Below are 19330 nucleotides of genomic sequence, written 5' to 3' on the forward strand. Positions count from 1 at the left end.
AATTTAGTTAATATGTAAAGTTTAAAAAAAAAAAATGTATTCTTAAATAGCTCTATGCAGTGGTAAATATAAAAAAACCAACTATATGGTTAGGGAGCAAAATATCGAATCCACTCTGAGAATAACAGACAGAAGAGATATACTGTTAGAGGAGATATACTGTATATACTATTAGAGGAGAGATCTACTGTATATACTATTAAAGAATGAATCTGGTAAATATCATCAGACTCAGAGATCAAATTTTTGTATTAAAAACAATGTCTTCCTTCAAAAAAAAAAAGCCATTTTAAGAAGGTTTTTCTTTATTTTTATAATCATTAGTGTGGTCAAATCGACACTCATTTTCAACCACAGTGATGGGAAAATTTGGAAATCATAATAGAAAACTTCTTGGTCAAAGGAATTTTCAGACAGTGAATGGTGTGTTTTTTTTTTTTTTTTTCATTTTAAAAACAGGATGTTAAAAACAAGTGAAAATTTCAAACAACATTCTTTCATTCAGCGAATGTACAAAGATTTTTCGTCTGAATATTCTCGTCTGAAATTGATCCATGTGGCCAGCATAAGACTCGGTACACACCCATGCAGTTTGCTTTTGATCTGTTTCTGCAGTGCTTTTTGCTGTGGGTTGTGAATTTTGCGGACGTGATTTTTGCAGATGTGATTTTGCTGCGATTTGCTTTTTTTTTTTCTTTGTGGTTTTTTTAATCTGCCCAAAAAAAAAAATTGCTGCAAAAGCTCATTACGTGCTTTTCTGCAACTTCTCCATTGAAGTATATTGAGCCAAAAAAACACCATTTTGCCTTAAAAAAATATACACCAGCTGAAAAAAGCATAGATATGTAAGTGTCCCATAGGAAATCATGTCAATGAACTGTAGTGTGTTTCTGCAAAGAACACATAGATGTGAACCAGGTCTGAGACGTTTAGTAACATAATGGGGCTAAAAAACTAAAACTAGCCCTTTTTTATAGTACAAAAAAAAAAGCAGACAATCACTACTGTAAGGATTAATTTTTTTTACTGTAGAATTGTGAAAGTAATATTTACAGTAGAGATTTGCTAATTTTAGTTTTTTTTTTTTGGACTTTTTTTTTAACCCCATTATGTTACTGGCCGATTAATAGATTAATTTCATAATCGATTAGTTGTTTCAGCCCTAAATATAACAAGAATGTTTTTATTGAAATTTTAGTTTTGTAATCTTTACATTTGTGTTTTTTTTTTTTTTTTTTACATCTGTAAATTATTATCTTCATTTTACAACTATGTGTTGCATGGAACATCCACTAAGACACAACATTGCCTACAGACTGTTAAAAGCCTATGTAAAGTTAATTATAACAGTTCACATCTATTCTAGGTAGAGGGTGAGGTGCGGTGTGTATTCTTCCAGAGTTATTTAGTAGACTGTACGAATATCCTGGTATTCAGGTTTTTGTTTTTTGTTTTTTTACTTTTTGCATACAGTTGTAGAAAAAGTCTTCATAAAGGATAATTTCTCTTTTTTTTTTTTTTTTTTTTCTGCTAAAATAAGCCAGCATTTGAACTTGTCACCTACACTTGTATCAACACACTTGCCAGCATTGGTATGAATGTTTGAGCCAAGCGTGTAGGTTTATGCACCTGACTGACTGCACTTGCAAACTGCAGGTTTTCAGTTTTAATCTTTAGGGCTGCAGCTAATGGTTCATAATCAATAAGTTGGCCGATTATAGTTCCAATTTAATAAGGTAAACCCCCCAAAAAAGTGTGGTGTGCAATTTAGTTAACCTCCCTGGCGGTATGATTCAGTCTGGATTTAGGTGCTGAAAGCGGTACAATTATTTTGCATGGAAATTCGGCGTCTTATATTGTAGTCCTGTAATTCTTAGGAATAACTCTGTTAAATATTTTCAAACCAGAGTCTAGCAGACATCCCGGGTATGATAAAGTTTATAATATAATAAAGAAGAATAAAAAATATTCAATAATGTAATCAAATCCTAAAACACTGAAAAAGAGACAGTTTTTGGTTGCTATGGACAATCTCCAAATTCCAGGCAGAAAAAAACAGTATTTATAATATAAAAGTACATGCAGGGCATTGCACAGACCACTAGGGACAAAGGGGGTGTGTAATTTTGTAATACAGCACTGTAATCTGTAAGATTACAGTGCTCTGTGTGTTTTGTGTACTTTTACTTTTTTGAATTTGCTGCCCTTCTCCGCTCCCGCGCGCCGTAACGCCGCAGGGAACGGAGCTCGGCGGCATTCGGCACTGTGAATCGAGCGGAGGACATCGCTGGATCCAGGGGACAAGGTAAGTAAGTCTCACTGTGTCCTCCCCTGCATCCAGCGAAGCGATCTCGAGTCTGGCTCGAGGTTACCACTCCTATCAGTAAATTTCTAACCCAAGCCAGACTCGGGATTACCGCTAGGGGGGGTTAATACAGTGCATCAGGAAAGTATTCACATCACTTCACTTTTTCCACATTTTGTTATGTTACTGCCTTATTCCAAAATGGATTAAATTCATTTTTTTCCTCAAAATTCTGAAAACAATACTCCATAAGGACAATGTGAAATAAGTTTGTTTGAAATCTTTGCAAATGTATTAAAAATAATAAATGACACATACATGAGTATTCACAGCCTTTGCTCAATACTTTGTTGAAGCAACTTTGGCACCAATTACAGCCTCAGGTATTTTGAGTATGATGCCACAAGCATGACACGCCTATTTTTGGGCAGTTTCTCCCATTCTTTGCAGGACCTCTCAAGCTCCATCAGGTTGGATGGGGAGCGTCGGTGCACAGCCATTTTCAGATCTCTCCAATGATGTTAAATCGGGTTCAGGTCTGGGCTCTGGCTTTGCCACTCAGACATTTTACAGAGTTGTCCCGTAGCCACTCCTTTGTTATCTTGGTTGTGTGATTAGGATTGTTGTCCTGTTTGAAGATGAACTTTTTCCCCAGTCTGAGATCCAGGGGCACCACTCAAAGTGCAGTAAACCTGGAATTTTTAATGAGCAAATTGAATATATATATATATATATATATATATATATATATATATATATATATATATATATATATATATATATATATATATATATATATATATATATATATATATATATATATGCATGCATGCATGCATGCATACATACTCACAAAGGTAGGATTGATAAGAGCATGTCAGGAGTAGGTAAATAAACGTCCAGGAGGGAGCCCATCCGTAGCTGTGTACTGGTTTGGTGGATCGGGTTGCGGCAGTGGTTGCTGGTGTTTCCTCGACCTCGTTCACACAGGAACCTGGGGGATGACGTCACGTCCGGTTGGGATGGTGGACTAATAGCTAGCGCGTTTACAGAGCATGTGCTCCTCCTTCAGGCCTACCATATGTACTATTCTGAGACCCAGAGCGCTCTTGCTGCATTCATCTTTCCCTCGACCCTGGCATGATGCTGCCACCACCATGCTTCACTGTAGGGATGTTATTGGCCAGGTGATGAGCAGTGTCCAGTTTCCTCCAGACATGAAGCTTGCCATTAAGCGTGGTTAAAATAGTCGGATAACGAGAAACAATGCTGTGCATTCTTTGGTCTTGTCCAAGGATAACACCATACTGGAGGGAAGTACGAAACATTATCCAAAAATTCACTGACCATAAGATACCCGAAGATCCATCCTTTTTCTTACGCCACGTTGCAACTATCGCAGCTAAAAAATACAAGAAATCCATCTTACGACACTTAGTAAATGCTGCTACAATATGTATGCCTCTTAAGTGGAAAAAACGCACCCCCCCCCACTGTTGGATGTTGGCTACATAAAGTGAAAGAGATCAACAAAATGGAGGATATCTACACTGGTCAGCTTATGTACAAGGTAGTGCATTTGATGGAGAAAAACGACAAAAGATAAGCATACAGAGAGAAAAAGAAGTGGAAAAACAAGGCAGAGAAAAAGTAAACAGAAGTGCACCCTCTACTGTTTTGACCCCTCTCAACAGGAGTCTGAAAGAATATTTTATCCAGGGATACCAGATTTTTTCGAAGACTGCCAGTCTTTCATGTAGAATCGCAGACAAACGTTCATTTATCATGATCCGTGTCAGCTTGGCCTTCAAAAGATCAAACTGGATTGTGCAAGATTTCCAGTATCTCACAACTGAGATTCTGGCTGCTGTGAAAATAAACTAAATTAACCCCCTCACGTTTCCCCTACACCAGCCTTCCCAGTAGGAGCTTTAATTAGATTCACCTGGGTAAGGAAATAAATTACATGTGTGGATCTAGAACCACTTGACTTTCGGACAAGTCTACCATGGAGAATTTTGTTTCTCATAGTCCGAGTCCTTCAGGTGCCTTTTGACAAACTCCAGGTGGGCTGTCATGTGCCTTTTTACTGAGGAATGGCTTCCGCGTGTCCATTCTACCATACAGCCTGATTGGTGAAGTGCTGCAGAGATGGTTGTTCTTCTGGAAGATTCTCCTCTGTCCACAGAGAAATGCTGCAGCTCTCTGAGTGACCTTCAGGTTCTTGGTCACCTCCCTAAGACCTTCCTCCCCTGATCGCTCAGTTTTGCCAGGTGGCCCGCTGTATGAAGTGTCCTGGTGGTTCCAAACTTCGGGATGATGAAGGCCACTGTGCTCATTGGGAACTTCAATGCCGCAGACATTTTTCTGTACCCTTTCCCCCAGTTCTGTGCCTTGATACAATCCTGTTTTGGAGGTCTACAGACAATTTCTTGAACTTCATGGCTTGGTTTGTGCTCTGACATGCAGTTATATTGACAGATGTGTGCCTTTCCAAATCATGTCCAGTCAACTGAATGTACCACAGATGAACTCCAATCAAGTTGTATAAACCTCTCAAGGAGGAACAGTACAAACGGGATGCACCTGAGATCAATTTTGAGTGCCATGACAAAGGCTGTGAAAACTTGCTTACATGTGATTTTTGTTTAGTTTTTTCATTTTTAATAAATTTGCAAAGATTTCAAACAACTTCTTTCACATTGCCATTATGGGGTATTGTTTGTTGAATTTTGAGGAAAGTAATGAATTTAATCCATTTTGGAATAAGGCTGTAACATAACAAAATGTGGAAAAAGTGAAGCGCTGTGAATACTTTCCAGATAAAAAATCATTCTTGATTATCTTTTATGCAGTGGTAAATATAAATAACCAGTTATATGGTCAGGGAACAAAATATCTAGTCCATTGTCAAAATAACAAGATGTGTGTATATATATATATATATATATATATATATATATATATATATATATATATACCGTATATACTCGAGTATAGGCCGACCCGAATATAAGCCGAGGCCCCCAATTTACCCCCAAAAAACTGGAAAACTTATTGACTCGTGTATAAGCCAAGGGTGAGACATGGCTGTCCATCCCTGTGTGTGTGTCCGTCCATCCCTGTGTGTCCATCCATCCCTGTGTGTGTATCCATCCATCCATCCATCCATCCCTGTGTGTGTGTGTGTGTATTCATCCATCCATCCATCCCTGTGTGTGTGTGTGTGTGTGTGTGTGTGTGTATCCATCCATCCATCCATCCCTGTGTGTGTGTGTGTGTGTATCCATCCATCCATCCATCCCTGTGTGTGTGTGTGTGTGTGTCCGTGCAGCCTTGTGTGTGTGTGTGTGTGTCCGTGCAGCCTTGTGTGTGTGTGTGTGTGTGTGTGTGTGTGTCCGTGCAGCCTTGTGTGTGTGTCCAGCCTACCTGTGTCCCAAGCCTCCGTCCCGAGCCGCCGTCGTCCCGAGCCTCCTCCGACCCGTCCCGTGCCGTGCCTCCTCCTTCCCGTGCCTCCTCCGTCCCGTGCCGTGCCTCCTCCGTCCCGTGCCTCCTCCGTCCCGTGCCGTGCCGATGGATCGCCGCTCTTCTCGGCGGCCATTCTACAATTCAAAATTCCGCCTCCGCCTGTGATAGGCGGAACACTCAATTTCCCAGCAGCCTGTGTTCCGCCTATCACGGACATCCTCTCATACTCGTCCGTAGTATGAGAATGAGCGGATGTCCGTGATAGGTGGAACACTGACTGCTGGGAAATTCAGTGTTCCGCCTATCACAGGCGGAGGCGGAGAAGGAGGCGCGGCTTTTAAATTTTAATGTCCGCCGTCTGTCTGCTCGATACGCTGATCGAGCAGTCAGACAGCGGTGACTCGAGTATAAGCCGAGGGGGGCACTTTCAGCCTCAAAAAAGAGGCTGAAAATCTCGGCTTATACTCGAGTATATACGGTATATTGAATCTCTTATATATTTTCTATTTTCCTTTAAACAAAAAAAAGAACCAATTTTCACAGGACTGAAATTTTATTATTATATTTTAAAGCCGTACTAAAGGCTAAGGCTTTTTTGCATGGATATAATCATTTTAGATATAATGCACAATACTGGTAAACTTTTGTGTACTTTTAAAGGTAATTGTAATACCTTAATTTACCCCCAGTCTATCAGCCGCCAGCGTCACAAGGTTCAGATGCTTATCTTCCCTTAACCACTTTCAGACCGGACCATTTTGCTGGTAAATGACCAGAGGTCTTTTTACAATTTGGCACTGCGCTGCTTTAACTGGTAATTGCGCGGTCATGCAATGTTGTACCCAAACAAAATTTGCGTCCTTTTCTTCCCACAAATAGAGCTTTCTTTTGATGGTATTTGATTGCCTCTGCGATTTTTTATTTTTTGCGATATAAACGTAAAAAGACCGAAAATTTTGAAAAAAAAATGATATTTTCTACTTTTTGTTATTAGAAAAATCCAATAAACTCAATTTTAGTCATACATTTAGGCCAAAATGTATTCAGCCACATGTCTTTGGTAAAAAAAAAGTCAATAATTGTATATTTATTGGTTTGCGCAAAAGTTGTCACATCTACAAACTAAGGTACGTTTTCTGGAATTTACGCAGCTTTTAGTTTACGACTGCCTATCTCATTTCTTGAGGTGCTAAAATGGCAGGGCAGTACAAAACCCCCCCAAATGACCCCATTTTGGAAAGTAGACACCCTGAGGAAATTGATAAGAGGCATGTTGAGCCCATTGAATATTTTATTTTTTTGCCTCAAGCGATTGAATAATGACAAAAAAATATATATTTTTTTTTTTTTTACTCAAAGTTGTCACTAAATGATATATTGCTCACACATGCTATGGGCATATGTGAAATGACACCCCAAAATAAATTCTGCTGCTTCTCCTGAGTACGGGGATACCACATATGTGGGACTTTTTGGGAGCCTAGCCGCGTACGGGGCCCCGAAAACCAAGAACCGCCTTCAGGTTTTCTAAGGGCGTAAATATTTGACTTCACTCCTCACTACCTATTACAGTTTTGAAGGCCATAAAATGCCAAGATGGCACAAAACCCCCACAAATGACCCCATTTTAGAAAGTAGACACCCCAAGCTATTTGCTGAGAGGCATGTTGAGTCCATGGAATATTTTATATTTTGCCACAAGTTGCGGGAAAATTACAAACTTAAATTTTTTTTTTTTTTTTTTTTCACAAAGTTGTCACTAAATGATATATTGCTCACGCATGCCATGGGCATATGTGAAATGACACCCCAAAATAAATTCTGCTGCTTCTCCTGAGTACGGGGATACCACATATGTGGGACTTTTTGGGAGCCTAGCCGCGTACGGGGCCCCGAAAACCAAGCACCGCCTTCAGGCTTTCTAAGGGCGTTACAGTTTTGAAGGCCATAAAATGCCAAGATGGCACAAACCCCCCCCCAATGACCCCATTTTGGAAAGTAGACACCCCTAAATTTAGGGGTACACTAGTGAGACTAGGTAATAAATGGCGGGTGCCCTGAAACTATAAAAAAATAACTAACCAACCAGCGTCACCTGTAACAGTTATATGGTGATCACTGGTGAAAGGGTTAACTAGGGGGCAATCAGGGGGCTTTATGCGGTAGTATATGGGGGTCCCTGGCGCTATAAAAAGCTGCGGCGAACCTAAATACCTACCTGCCTAACTAGCGTCACCTGTGACACTAATACAGCGATCAGAAAAACGATCGCTTATTAGGCTGGGTTCACACTGGAGCGATGCGGGAACGCCACGAATCCGCGGCGGGTTCCCGCATCGCATGCCTCCCGGCGGCAGTTCACACTGCCCTATGCGAACTGCTGGGAGTGTCAGTGAAATGTTAATGACACCCCCAGATCAGTTCGCATATCGCAGTGCGATCTGCAAACTCGGATCGCATGGTGTGAACACCCATGCGATCCGATTCTGCTGCGGGCCAAAAAATGGGTCCCGTGCGAATTTGCGGCGGGTGCGATGCGAATTCAGCCATACTATCTGTATGGCTGAACTCGAATCGCACAGAGATCGGATGTGATTTGCACTGCAGTGCGGTGCGAATCACATTCGTTCTCATAAACCGCTGCAATGTGAACCCAGCCTTAGGGACACTGGCGACGGGGGGTGATCACGGGGTTAAACCTTTATTGGGGGGGTTAGGGGGGTACATTAGAACTAAAGGGGGCTAACCCTAACTGCCCTAACAGTTATTACAGTCAAAAATGACACCAATGCAAAAAAAAAAAAATGACATTGGTGTCACTGTGACTGGGGGGCAGGGGTAATTGGGGGGGTGATCGGGGGGGTGTGAGTGTGCCTGGCATGTTCTACTGTGTAGTGTCGTGTTGGTGCAACTCACCGATCCTCTCTCCTCGGTGTCGGAACGAAAAATACCGACACGGAGGAGAGAATACATCACTTCCTCTCCTGTGTTTACATTACAGGAGAGGAAGTGATGTCACGGAGCATTTTCATTCGTCGGGAGCGATCGCGAGGGGGTGGCCATGAATGAATGGCCGTCCCCTCCTCCGGGATCGCTCCCGAACGAATACCGACCGCCGCAGGCACCGGGGGGGGGGGGGGGGGCCGTACATGTAAGCCCTTATGCCTGCCCGTGCCATTCTGTCGACGTACATCGTCGTGCGGCGGTCGGCAAGTGGTTAAAGAGCCCTTACAGTGATTTGCAAACATTAGTTTAAATAATAAAATAACGAACATATTATATTTACCTGCTCTGTGCAATGGTTTTGCACAGCACATCCCCGATTCTCTTCTGGGGTCCCTCACCGTCCCTCCTTGCTCCTCCTGTCTTCAGAGTGACCCCTTTATCAAGCCACTTGCTATGGGGACATTAATGCAGACTTAGTCCCTAGCCACACTGTGTGCTTCTTTTGACAAACCCAGTGTGGCTTGGCTCCACCTCCACTCCCTCCTCACAGGCTGTGATTGACAGCAGCGGGAGCCATTGGCAACTGAGTCCTGTGAGAAGGAAGGTAGAGAGCAGCGATGCTGCTCTCGTGCACAGCACTGGATTAGGATCAGGATCGATTAAGTACGGGGGGGACATTAAAGATGTAGCGCAACCCGCATAAGCCGCTAGATATATTACCTGGACCTTCTCCTATTCCAACTCCTGCAGCCAGGCACACAGTATTTTCTTCCACAGCCAGGTGCACTCTTCTGCTCATTCCTTCAATACTCGGTCTAAGATTTTTGGTTGTTTTTGGTATTTTATTGTAAAACTTGGATAGGGAAGCGATTTGTAGTGGGATACTCTGAATTCAACTAGTAACAAGGAGGATAGCTTCTTTAAAGTAGAAGTCCAGCCTGGGCTTCTCCTATGGGTCACAGGGAGTGCAAATCGTTTTGCAATCCTGTGACTCGTTTGAAGCAGAGAGCGGTCTGCGGACATCACACAGATCAGTCCAGGTATTGGGTCATCCCAACTCTGGAAGTCTGGATCCCTAAGGTGCCTGGACTGATGGCTGTCTGTCTCTCAGTGAGCCGCTGAGACATCCGCTCCCCGCCCCTCCAGTGCTCCAGTGAGCATGGAGGATCAGAGCAGATGCTTGACAGTCAGCAGCTCTCTGCTCGGGGAGCCGAGAGAACTGAGCCATCGGCGGTGTTCGAAGGTTCAGTTCTAAGTTCAGAGACACCAGGGAACAGATGCTGCATCCACCTAGGCAAGTACAATAGGGAGAGAAACTCCAACCCATACTTCTCCTTTAACTGAACTGTGGTATTACTGCATGATGCGCTGTACATTCTTGAGCAAGTCCTTTTGCAGGAATAATTGATTGTTGGTCTTCAGGATACTAGACAGTATCTCCTTTCTGTTGAACCCAGTAGCTGACTTTCCTAGAACAGAGCAGTAGCCTAAAGGACCAGGCCCCAAGACCTTTACAGTCTCTGGGGTGAATGATAGACTCCTTACAAACCTCCAGTGACCCCAGACAGATCTTTCAAGGGATGGATCCCCCTTGGTCAGCTCTTCAGAACACTATGGTCTGTACTCTAACTTTATGGCCTCCCACCCGAGGCCACATGGCAACAGGTGCTAAGGAAGGCACAGTACTCTACTCTCCAGGAAAAGATACACTTCATATGTGCTCACTGAATATTAACACCCTATGCTTGTAATTGGCTAAGATGGCATCCATATTTATGCTGCTGGTTTGCATGATTCACTCCTAGTCATCCAGCACAAAGTTGCCTGAATACAGAGGAGCCAATACAGACACAGCAGCGCTAGAAACACACAGGACTTCCTAGCTAAGCAATGTCACTTTTCTGTTAAGCAGGAAAGCTGCTATGTTTTACCTCACAGCCTCCTTTTTAAGCAGGGTACCACAATATATAAGCTACCTACATCTTAGAAACCTACCTAAGAGGGTGCTACAAAGTAAAAAAAAAAACCTTCTGATTTTAGGATCGCTTTTAAATCTCTTCCTTCTCCTGCTCAGGTCTACATATCCAATGAGTCATTTCTTCTCACACATTCACAAGTTCCCAGGCACTTACTGACATGTATGGATGGTGTACTGGGCTGTATGTGTGCTGTACTGTGTATAGTGGTGTGTAAACAAATAATGCATTCTGTATTCGGGCCAACTAATCGATGATAAAGAATAGTTATCGATTATAATTGCTATGTCAGTTAGTTGTTTTCAGCTCTAATAATCTGTTTAGTGCATATAGACTAAAAGTAGCATTAATAGCAGTGGCATCTCAAAGTAGCACACAAAATGGTCAGAAGCATCTCTGAAGGGATCCAGTCTTGACTGTGGAAGCATCTCAAACCGATCTCAACTGGAAGCTGACCATTTGTAGCTAATCTTTGAGGAATGTATAATGTACTGTTTATCCATGTCAGTTAAGGGAATATCCAAAACATTTTTTTGTTTGTTTTTACAGGCCATACACAAACTTTGATGCCATATACTGGTTCAAATATTGGCAACAAAACATTTTATGTCTCTCCGCTACATTGCTCCGTACCGATGCAGATAAAGTCCTTTGTTAGGAGACAAAATAAGGATTGTTCTTTTGAAGACACTAGAGAATTTTCCTATATTGACTACCAAGCAGATGAGAGTAGGCTTCAGCATTGCAAGGAACCTGCCTACTGTGATTCAGGAGACCCCAGTCTTGCTCACTATTATCCAGATATGGTGGAGTGTATCCGACGGTTATGGGAAATGCCGTGGAAAAAGCGTGCAGCTGACAACATTGTACAGTACTATAAACGACATGTTTGGAATGCTAAGAAATTGTTATCCATTCAACAAAGATCTTACAGACCTTTTAACTCTAGACGTATGCACTTGCATTCGCTCAGTGAATATGAAACTATAAAGGGATGTTTTAGGTACAAGAACACAGTGTGTCAAAGTAAGCATTTTAAAAAATCTGATTTTATGGAGTCTGTACACAGTCCCGTAAATAAGACTTTTATTATAAATTCCAATAAGGACCGCGGTTCCATAATCTTGGACAATTGTTTTACCAAACAAAACAAAGTGGATACTCATGAGATTGGTTTTTGCATGAAAGAGCAAAATGGACAGGTTTCTGTCTCAAATTGTAGTCCAGCCAGAAGAAATATTTGTTCAAGGTTTCCTTCCATTCAAAGCCCAAAGAAAGCTTGTAGTATTGATGATGGAACCATAATTTTAGACAAAACTTTCACTTACCAAAATAAAATAGAAACTGATGATGCAAATTCTTCCATTTACCGCAGCAATTTTAGCAAGCTTTCAGAAGTGACAGATGTGCTTTCCGAAAGTTTATTTTCAGCATTCCCTGTATTGCAGAGCCCCAGAAAAAATATTGTCACATTAGGCTCTAGTATGGAAAGTAAGGCTCCATGCAAATTTTTTATCAAGCAGAGCCAAGTGGAAAGCAATATGGCAGACTCTTTGTACATTAAAGAACAGAATAAGCAGGCGTTTATGTACCGTAAAGGACCAGAAACTCATGATGCAAATTCTTCTTTCCAAAACGACATTAAATGGATTTCACAAGTGGCAGGCACCCCACCTAGAGCAAGTCCTGGAAAACACAATGTCATGCTAAAGTGTGGAACGGATCTCAATAACACCTCTTTGGACAACACTTTTACCTACCAAAATGCTGTGGAAGTCGAATCCTATTTTAAAGAGGAAGATAAACATCCGTTGCAAACAAGTGCTCCTTTTAGAAAAAAATCTTTCTCTTTCTCTGACACAGCCCAATTATCAATAACAAATAATTTTTCTCTACACAGCCCAAATATCAATAACAAATCATTTTCCGGCTTGAATAATACAAATGTAAACTTAAACAAGACAATTAATTACCAGGAAGGTTTGAAAACTGAAGTTGCTGCTTCTTGCAATCAGGAACTTAATAGACCATTTTTTAAGCTGGATAATCCTCTACGTAAACTCAATTTAGTTTCTAATTTACCTGTAGCTGACAACCTAAGAGAAAAGAAAATCCCAAATATGATGTTTAAAGACCTATACAAAATCGAAAATCGAAATGGTTCTCATCCAAATGTCCGAGTCCAATCATCTGAAATGGTATGGTCTCTTGTTAATTCACCAGGATCTCGGAGATCCAAAAGACAAGCAAATAGCAACTTATCCTTCTCTACATTTAAGAGGCAAAAAAGTGCAGATGAAACTTTTATAAAAAGTATAACCAATACGGATTCTCTTCCAAAACCAAGTCCTGTAAGTTACCCTCTATATTTTTTAAGACCTTTCACATGTGTATTTATGTATTTCTGTCTGACAACTACAGATCTCATATAAGTGAACTGATGTAAAAAGAGCATGGTTAGCATTCATCACAACCAACAGGGAAGAAAGCTTGACTTTAAAAACAAACAAAAAAAAAATGTCCTGATTCACACTAGTGTGATTTCAGATGCACCTTGAGTTGCACAGAATCGCATGACAATGGAAATCAGATGATTTTTAATAATGCCTGTTTACATCAATGCAGAGCAGCGTTATTTTAGAAAAGGGTCCGGTGCTACTTTGGTGCAATTCCAGCATGATTCTGGCCCCATAGAATATGCTAACCACACCCAAGTTGCATTACATAATCAAACTGAAAGACAGATCAAAATCTGACTGCAACAGTGTAAAACCTAGCTATATATATAATTCAGTGTAAAATAATATCGGATATATTTTGTGATAATACAAAAAGATAATATATACTTTCAATTATATGTTGGAAATACAGATAATACATTTTACCACAAGCTTATTACAAAATGTCATATTTCAACAACTGCCTTCTGTGGCTCTACAGACTTATGTAAACAAACTAGGTGTTGACTTTGACACTTGTGATCTTCTTTAAAACAAATAGACCTTCAAGCTACACTTTAAAAATGCACAGACCAAATGTTATACCGTGCACAAAGCTTGATAATTTAATCAAGACTTATTTACAGTAATATTCTCGAATGAAACATATATCATAACAAAGCTATTGATAAGACTATTAAAGTCAGTTTTTGTTGCGATATGCAACTACGGTATGTTTATTTCTCTGTATTTCTATAATGAATTATTTCGTACTGCAGTTAAAATTGAGTACTGTCCGTGATACTTTTTTTATTTGCACTAACGTACAATTTTTCAGGACAAGCTTTCGGGGTATGTCCAAGCAGTACTGATTTACAAATTTTTAAGCAGAATGTAAAAACAAAACAAAAAAAACCACCTCTGAGGGAAAGAAGAGAAAAAAAACAACAAAAAAAACACATACAAATAATCAATGGCAATAAAGATAACAGAAGAGTTAGTAAGATAACACAGAGGGAGAGCTATGGAATGGAGGAGGGGGGGGGGGGGGGGGGTGGGTGCTAGTCCCAGAGGGGGTTGTAAAACTTTAGTATAATGGGTAAGGAAACCTATATCTAAATTCAGGCCATTATTTTTTGTGTCAAAAAGAATTATCATTCTTAGTTCAAAGGTTTTCCTTTCCTGGATAGTTCTGAAATTCCCTTTTAAGAACTACAACATTGAGGTCTTCTATAGTGTGGTCCGGTTGTGAGAAGTGATGTCCCACAGGTGTACATAAACTGTCTTCTTTATGTTCCTTGGTGGTATGTCTGTGTAAATTCATCCTCGTTTGCAACTTCTGTCCTGTTTCACCAACATAAGATCCTTAGCTGCACCTTTTGCATTGGATGAGGTACACAACATTATTGGTGGTACAGTTGTAAAATTGTATGTTAGTGCAAATAAAAAAAAGTATCACAGACAGTACTCAATTTTCTCTGTCACAATTGCACTAATACGGCTACAATCACATGAAGTATGTACTGCAGTTAGAAACAAAACAATTCCAAACCTGTTACAAAGTTTAAATGGTTTTAGTAATGTATATACTAAATAATTCAAATGTCAATAGAATAGAAAATGAATACTTTACTGGTGGTCTAAAACGTTTGTTTTGAGAAGTATCAGTTAGATGTTCCAAAGGAGATCTTTTACTCTTCCTCCTACATCTCTACTCTCTCCTTTTTCTTCTCTCGTCTCCCCCAAGATTCTCTCAGCCTCAAATTCTTTCAGTCCCTCGCCCAGCTATGTGTAACCAGTCTATATTGCCTTAGAATGTGGGTGTGGAAATGCCGTTCACATCATGAGAGATGTCAAAACACGTCATTTCCTGGATAACCCTTATAGCAAAATTGTAGTTTCCTAAACAGTTTTCAGTAGGGGCAGTATAGGATAAGAAATGTATGTTATTGTTTTATATTGCATGTTATTTTTCCTGTTCAATTCATGAATGACCCTTGACTTAGGCTTAGAAAAAGAACATAAATATCAAGAATTGTCTAGATTCTGTCACTCTCTGCTCTAAAGTCAGTGAACTTAGTTTAAACTCTTTAGAGAGAGGGGAAACATTTTTATTTTATTTTTTTAACAAAATGGTGTCTGAGTTCACATATATTATATTATATTTAATGCAGAGACACAGAGCAGAGGGAGCTCTCATAGGCTCCTCCCGCTGTTAGACAAACTCCTGTGAGGCATAAGCAGGAATGTAGTTTACAGACCCTGTGTGTCTACGCATGCACACAAAATATAATCCAATGAGCCTCTGCATCCCTGGACCTGGAAATATTTGCAAAATAGTGTTGTAAGCTGCTGTGCACCTCATTTTTCCAACTGAAAAATAGTAAAGCAGTCCAAATATAGTTGGGTTAGTTAAAGAGGAAGTAAACCCTGATGGGTTTACTTCCTCTTTTTTTCCCTGCAAAGGTAAAGCATAATGGACTACTATGCATCGCATAGTAGCTCATTATGTGTCACTTACCTGACACAGGAGCCAGCGAAGTCGCCGCTGATCCCTGTAGTCCGCCGCATCCATCTTGCTGGTGGCGTCTCGCAGCTCCGACCAATGACAGCGGCGAAGCCGCGATGACGTCACTCCCGCGCATGCGCACGGGAGTCGCGTCTCGCAGCTCCGCCGCTGCCATTCGGCGAAGCCGCGATGACGTCACTCCCGCGCATGCGCACGGGAGTCGACAAATTAGGCAAATCCATTCTTGGACTTGCCGCATTTAGTGCGCCTGCCCATTTTCGGGCAAATATCTCCTAAACCATATAGGTTTAGGAGATATTGCTTGGACCTACAGGTAAGCCTTAATCTAGGCTTACCTGTAGGTCAAAGTGGTTTGAAGGGGTTTACTTCCTCTTTAAGTGCTCTCAACAAAAAACACGCTGAACTCAAATTATTAACTTTAGTGCACTGTGTGAAGCAAAACCTAAAAATTATAGTAGAAACATCACTGGTGCTATTTGAATGCAATTAGTGATCTGGTGTCTGTGCTATTTGCATACAATTAGTGATAAGCTGTTACCAGCTATTACCTTGTAAAACTCAAATTCCAACATTAAAGGAGACGTACAGCCAAAGCTTGTTTGACTGTACTTCTCGGCTAGATCACAGCATTGTTCTGCACTCCTGTTAACCCATTTAAGCAGACAGCCACTGTTGGCTGATGTCACAGAACCGGTCCAGGCTCAGGAAAGATTGTGACCATATGGTTGGGATCCACCCACATGCCTGCACCTCTTAGCAAGCCGCTGAGAGCCTGAGCCAGACTCTCCTGCCCCCTTCACAGTCCAGTGGTCCAGTGAGCATGGGGGGACACAGCAGAGAGCTGGTGACTGACAGTCACTGGCTCTCTACTCAGGAAGCTCTGAGAACCGAGCGATCAGCAGCGTTTGGTCACTCAGTTCTCAGCTCTAGAGCCAGTGGGGGAAAGATGCAGCCTCAGACATGCGTACAGCCTTTGGCAGCCTGTGACTACTGCCCATGGCACGCCTGTGACTACTGAGTGCAAAAACCCGCTCTGTGTGTGAATATCTTATTTCTGGTGGGGGATTTTTTACTATTTCTTTTTTTATTACTTTTTACAATTTGTAATACTATATACAATCTCATTTTGTTACGGTTCTGTTGGGGATAGGGAAGCTTTGGTGAAGGGGTTCAAACAGACCTGATTTTTCACTTTTGAGATCAGGAACAAGATCAATGACACATAGTCCTCAGTCGTCGTCGTCGTCTCCTCTGCATCCACAGCTGCAGGATAGTTCTGTTTATGATCATTTAGCTAGCATGAGCTTATAGCAGAAGGTGGAATGTATACTTTGTCTTGTCTGCATTAAAGGAGAAGTCCCCCGGCATCTCTTCACTGAGAACCGAGCTATTGAACACCGCCGATAGCTAGGTTCTCTCACCTCCCAGAGCAGGAGAGCTGCTGATTGACAGTTGGCAGCTCTCCTGCTCTGCTCCTCCACGCTCACCGAAGCGCTTAGCTGTGGAGAGGCAGGAGGTTGCTCGCTGAGAGGCTGAGACTGCCATCAGTCTAGGCACCTGGCAGATCCAGACTTCCGAACTTGGTGAGGTCAGCAGAGTGCAGTCTTCAGCCTGCTCTCTGAAAATGGGTCACAGGCATGCAAAACAAATTGCAAAAACAAATTGCAGTCCTGTGACCCTTACGAGAATCCCCAGCCAAACGCGGCTGGACTTCTTTTAACCACTTCCGTACCAGCTGCCGCAGTTATACTGCAGCAGGTTGATTGCTCATTACAGAAGGAGAACAGGGATGTGTGTAAACACACAGATCCCAGTTCTCTCAGGGGACAGGAGACAGATTGTGTGGTCGTACTAAGTCCTGTCTCTCTCTCTCTCTCTCGCCATCCCCCTATAGTGGGAACACAGTTAACCCCTTGATCGCCCCCTAGTGTTAACCCCTTCCCTGCCAGTGTCATAGAGCACTGATCGCTGATCACCGCCATTACTAGTAAAAAAATAAAAATGCCTTATGGCGATTGTTTTTGGTTAAAAAAAAAAAAAACATTTTTTAAAAGAATACATGTCGGCTTAAACTGAGGAAAATTGTATATTTATTATTTTTAAAAAATTTGGGATACTTATAGCAAAAAGTAAGATATTGTGTTTTTGTTTTTCTCAAAATTGTCATTCTTCTTTTGTTTATAGCGCAAAAATGTTTGTTTGGGTACAGCGTCGCAGGATTGCACAATTGTTAAAGCGAAGCAGTGCCGTATTGCAAAAAATGGCCCGGTCATTGAGCAGCCATATTTTCCAGGGCTGAAGTGGTTAAAGTAGTCTTAACTACCCCTTTGCATTCTTTCTGACAATTTTGAACGTGGCACATCATTTGTTCCTGTTATGCTGGGGAAGAGAGCCCAACGTACAGTGCATCTTGGCAAGACGGTGAGCTGCTGATCGGTGTATTCAGACAGCAGTGGGTGCCACTGTCAGAAAGCAATGTCCCGGGGGGGGGTGGGGGGGGGTAATAACTCCTAAAAATATATATATATTTTTGGTTCAGATCTATCTAAAGATTACATTTTATTGTTGTTTTTTTTTTTTTATTTTTTTTTTTTTTTTTATACAGAAATTCTCTGCTTGGTCTTAGTCAAATGCGTGGCTTCACATTCCAGTTTAATTCAGTAAGTAAAATTAATTTTACTATGCAGTAGTAAATCGAAAATTGTATTTTAGAAAGGAAAATGTGGAACAAGGTATTAAATATAAAAAAATAGTATTTATGGGCGTATAAAATGCACTTTTTTCCCCTTAAAATCAGGGGGAAATCGTGGGTGCGTGTTATATGCCATTCCCTCGCTGATCTGCGCTGTCTGGAGCCCCGCCGACATTTACCGAGCCGAGTGTACTGTGTACTCGGCTACGTTCGCAGTCCCGCCTCCCTAGCCTTTACATCCCGCCATTGGCCCGGTGTTGTGTCCATCATAGGAGGCGGGACGGGGACGTTACGGGCGAGCTATCCCCTATTTTGTAGACGCTATAATTTTTGCGCAAACCAGTCAATATACGCTTATTGCGATTTAATTTTTTATTTTTTTTAACAAAAATATGTAGAATGAATATCCGCCTAAACTGAGGGAAAAAAAAATATAAAAAAATCAGGATATTTATTATAGCAAAAAGTAATAAATATATATATTTTTTTTCAAAATGTACTTCTTTTTTTTTTTCTTTGTTTATAGCGCAAACATTTAAAAAAAGCACATGTGATCAAATACCACTAAAAGAAAGCTCTGTTTGTGGGCAAAAAAATGTATTTGAGTACTTCACATGACCGTGCAATTGTAATTCAAAATGTGACAGCACTGAAAGCTGAAAATTGGCTTGGCCAAGAAGGGGGAGAAAATGCCCTGTATTGAAGTGGTTAAGCATTAAAAAAAGATCACTGCTCCAGAAAAATCGGCCGTGATAAAAAAAATATTTCCATCGATACATGTCCCCTGGGGCAGGACCTGGGTTATGACAATAACTTGCATATAAGCTTTTAAAATGAGCACTATTGATTTTTCATGTTCGTGTCCCATAGACTTTAACTGTGTTCATGTGTTCTTTCAAATTTTTTACCTGTTCGGTATGTTCTGGTGCAAACCAAACCGCGGGGTGTTTGGCTCATCCCTAGACAGAGGTGATG

At 41.1% G+C, this 19330-nt stretch overlaps 1 protein-coding gene across 5 annotated transcripts in view; it reads left to right on the forward strand.

The window, feature by feature from the left end:
* LOC143983122 (uncharacterized) overlaps positions 1–19330 on the forward strand; it is a 79040-nt gene that overhangs the window by 56302 nt on the left and 3408 nt on the right. For all 5 annotated transcript variants that reach the window (XM_077482437.1, XM_077482438.1, XM_077482433.1 and 2 more), the window contains 2 exons: positions 11245–13046; positions 18269–18323. In XM_077482437.1, coding sequence (XP_077338563.1) covers positions 11245–13046; positions 18269–18289 — 1823 coding nt within the window. In that variant the 3' untranslated portion in view covers positions 18290–18323. The remainder of the gene's footprint in view (positions 1–11244; positions 13047–18268; positions 18324–19330) is intronic.

Source organism: Lithobates pipiens, unplaced genomic scaffold, assembly GCF_037356315.1.
Source record: "Lithobates pipiens isolate NorthernLeopardFrog02 unplaced genomic scaffold, aLitPip1_a1.2 Scaffold_16, whole genome shotgun sequence".
NCBI lineage: Eukaryota > Metazoa > Chordata > Amphibia > Anura > Ranidae > Lithobates > Lithobates pipiens.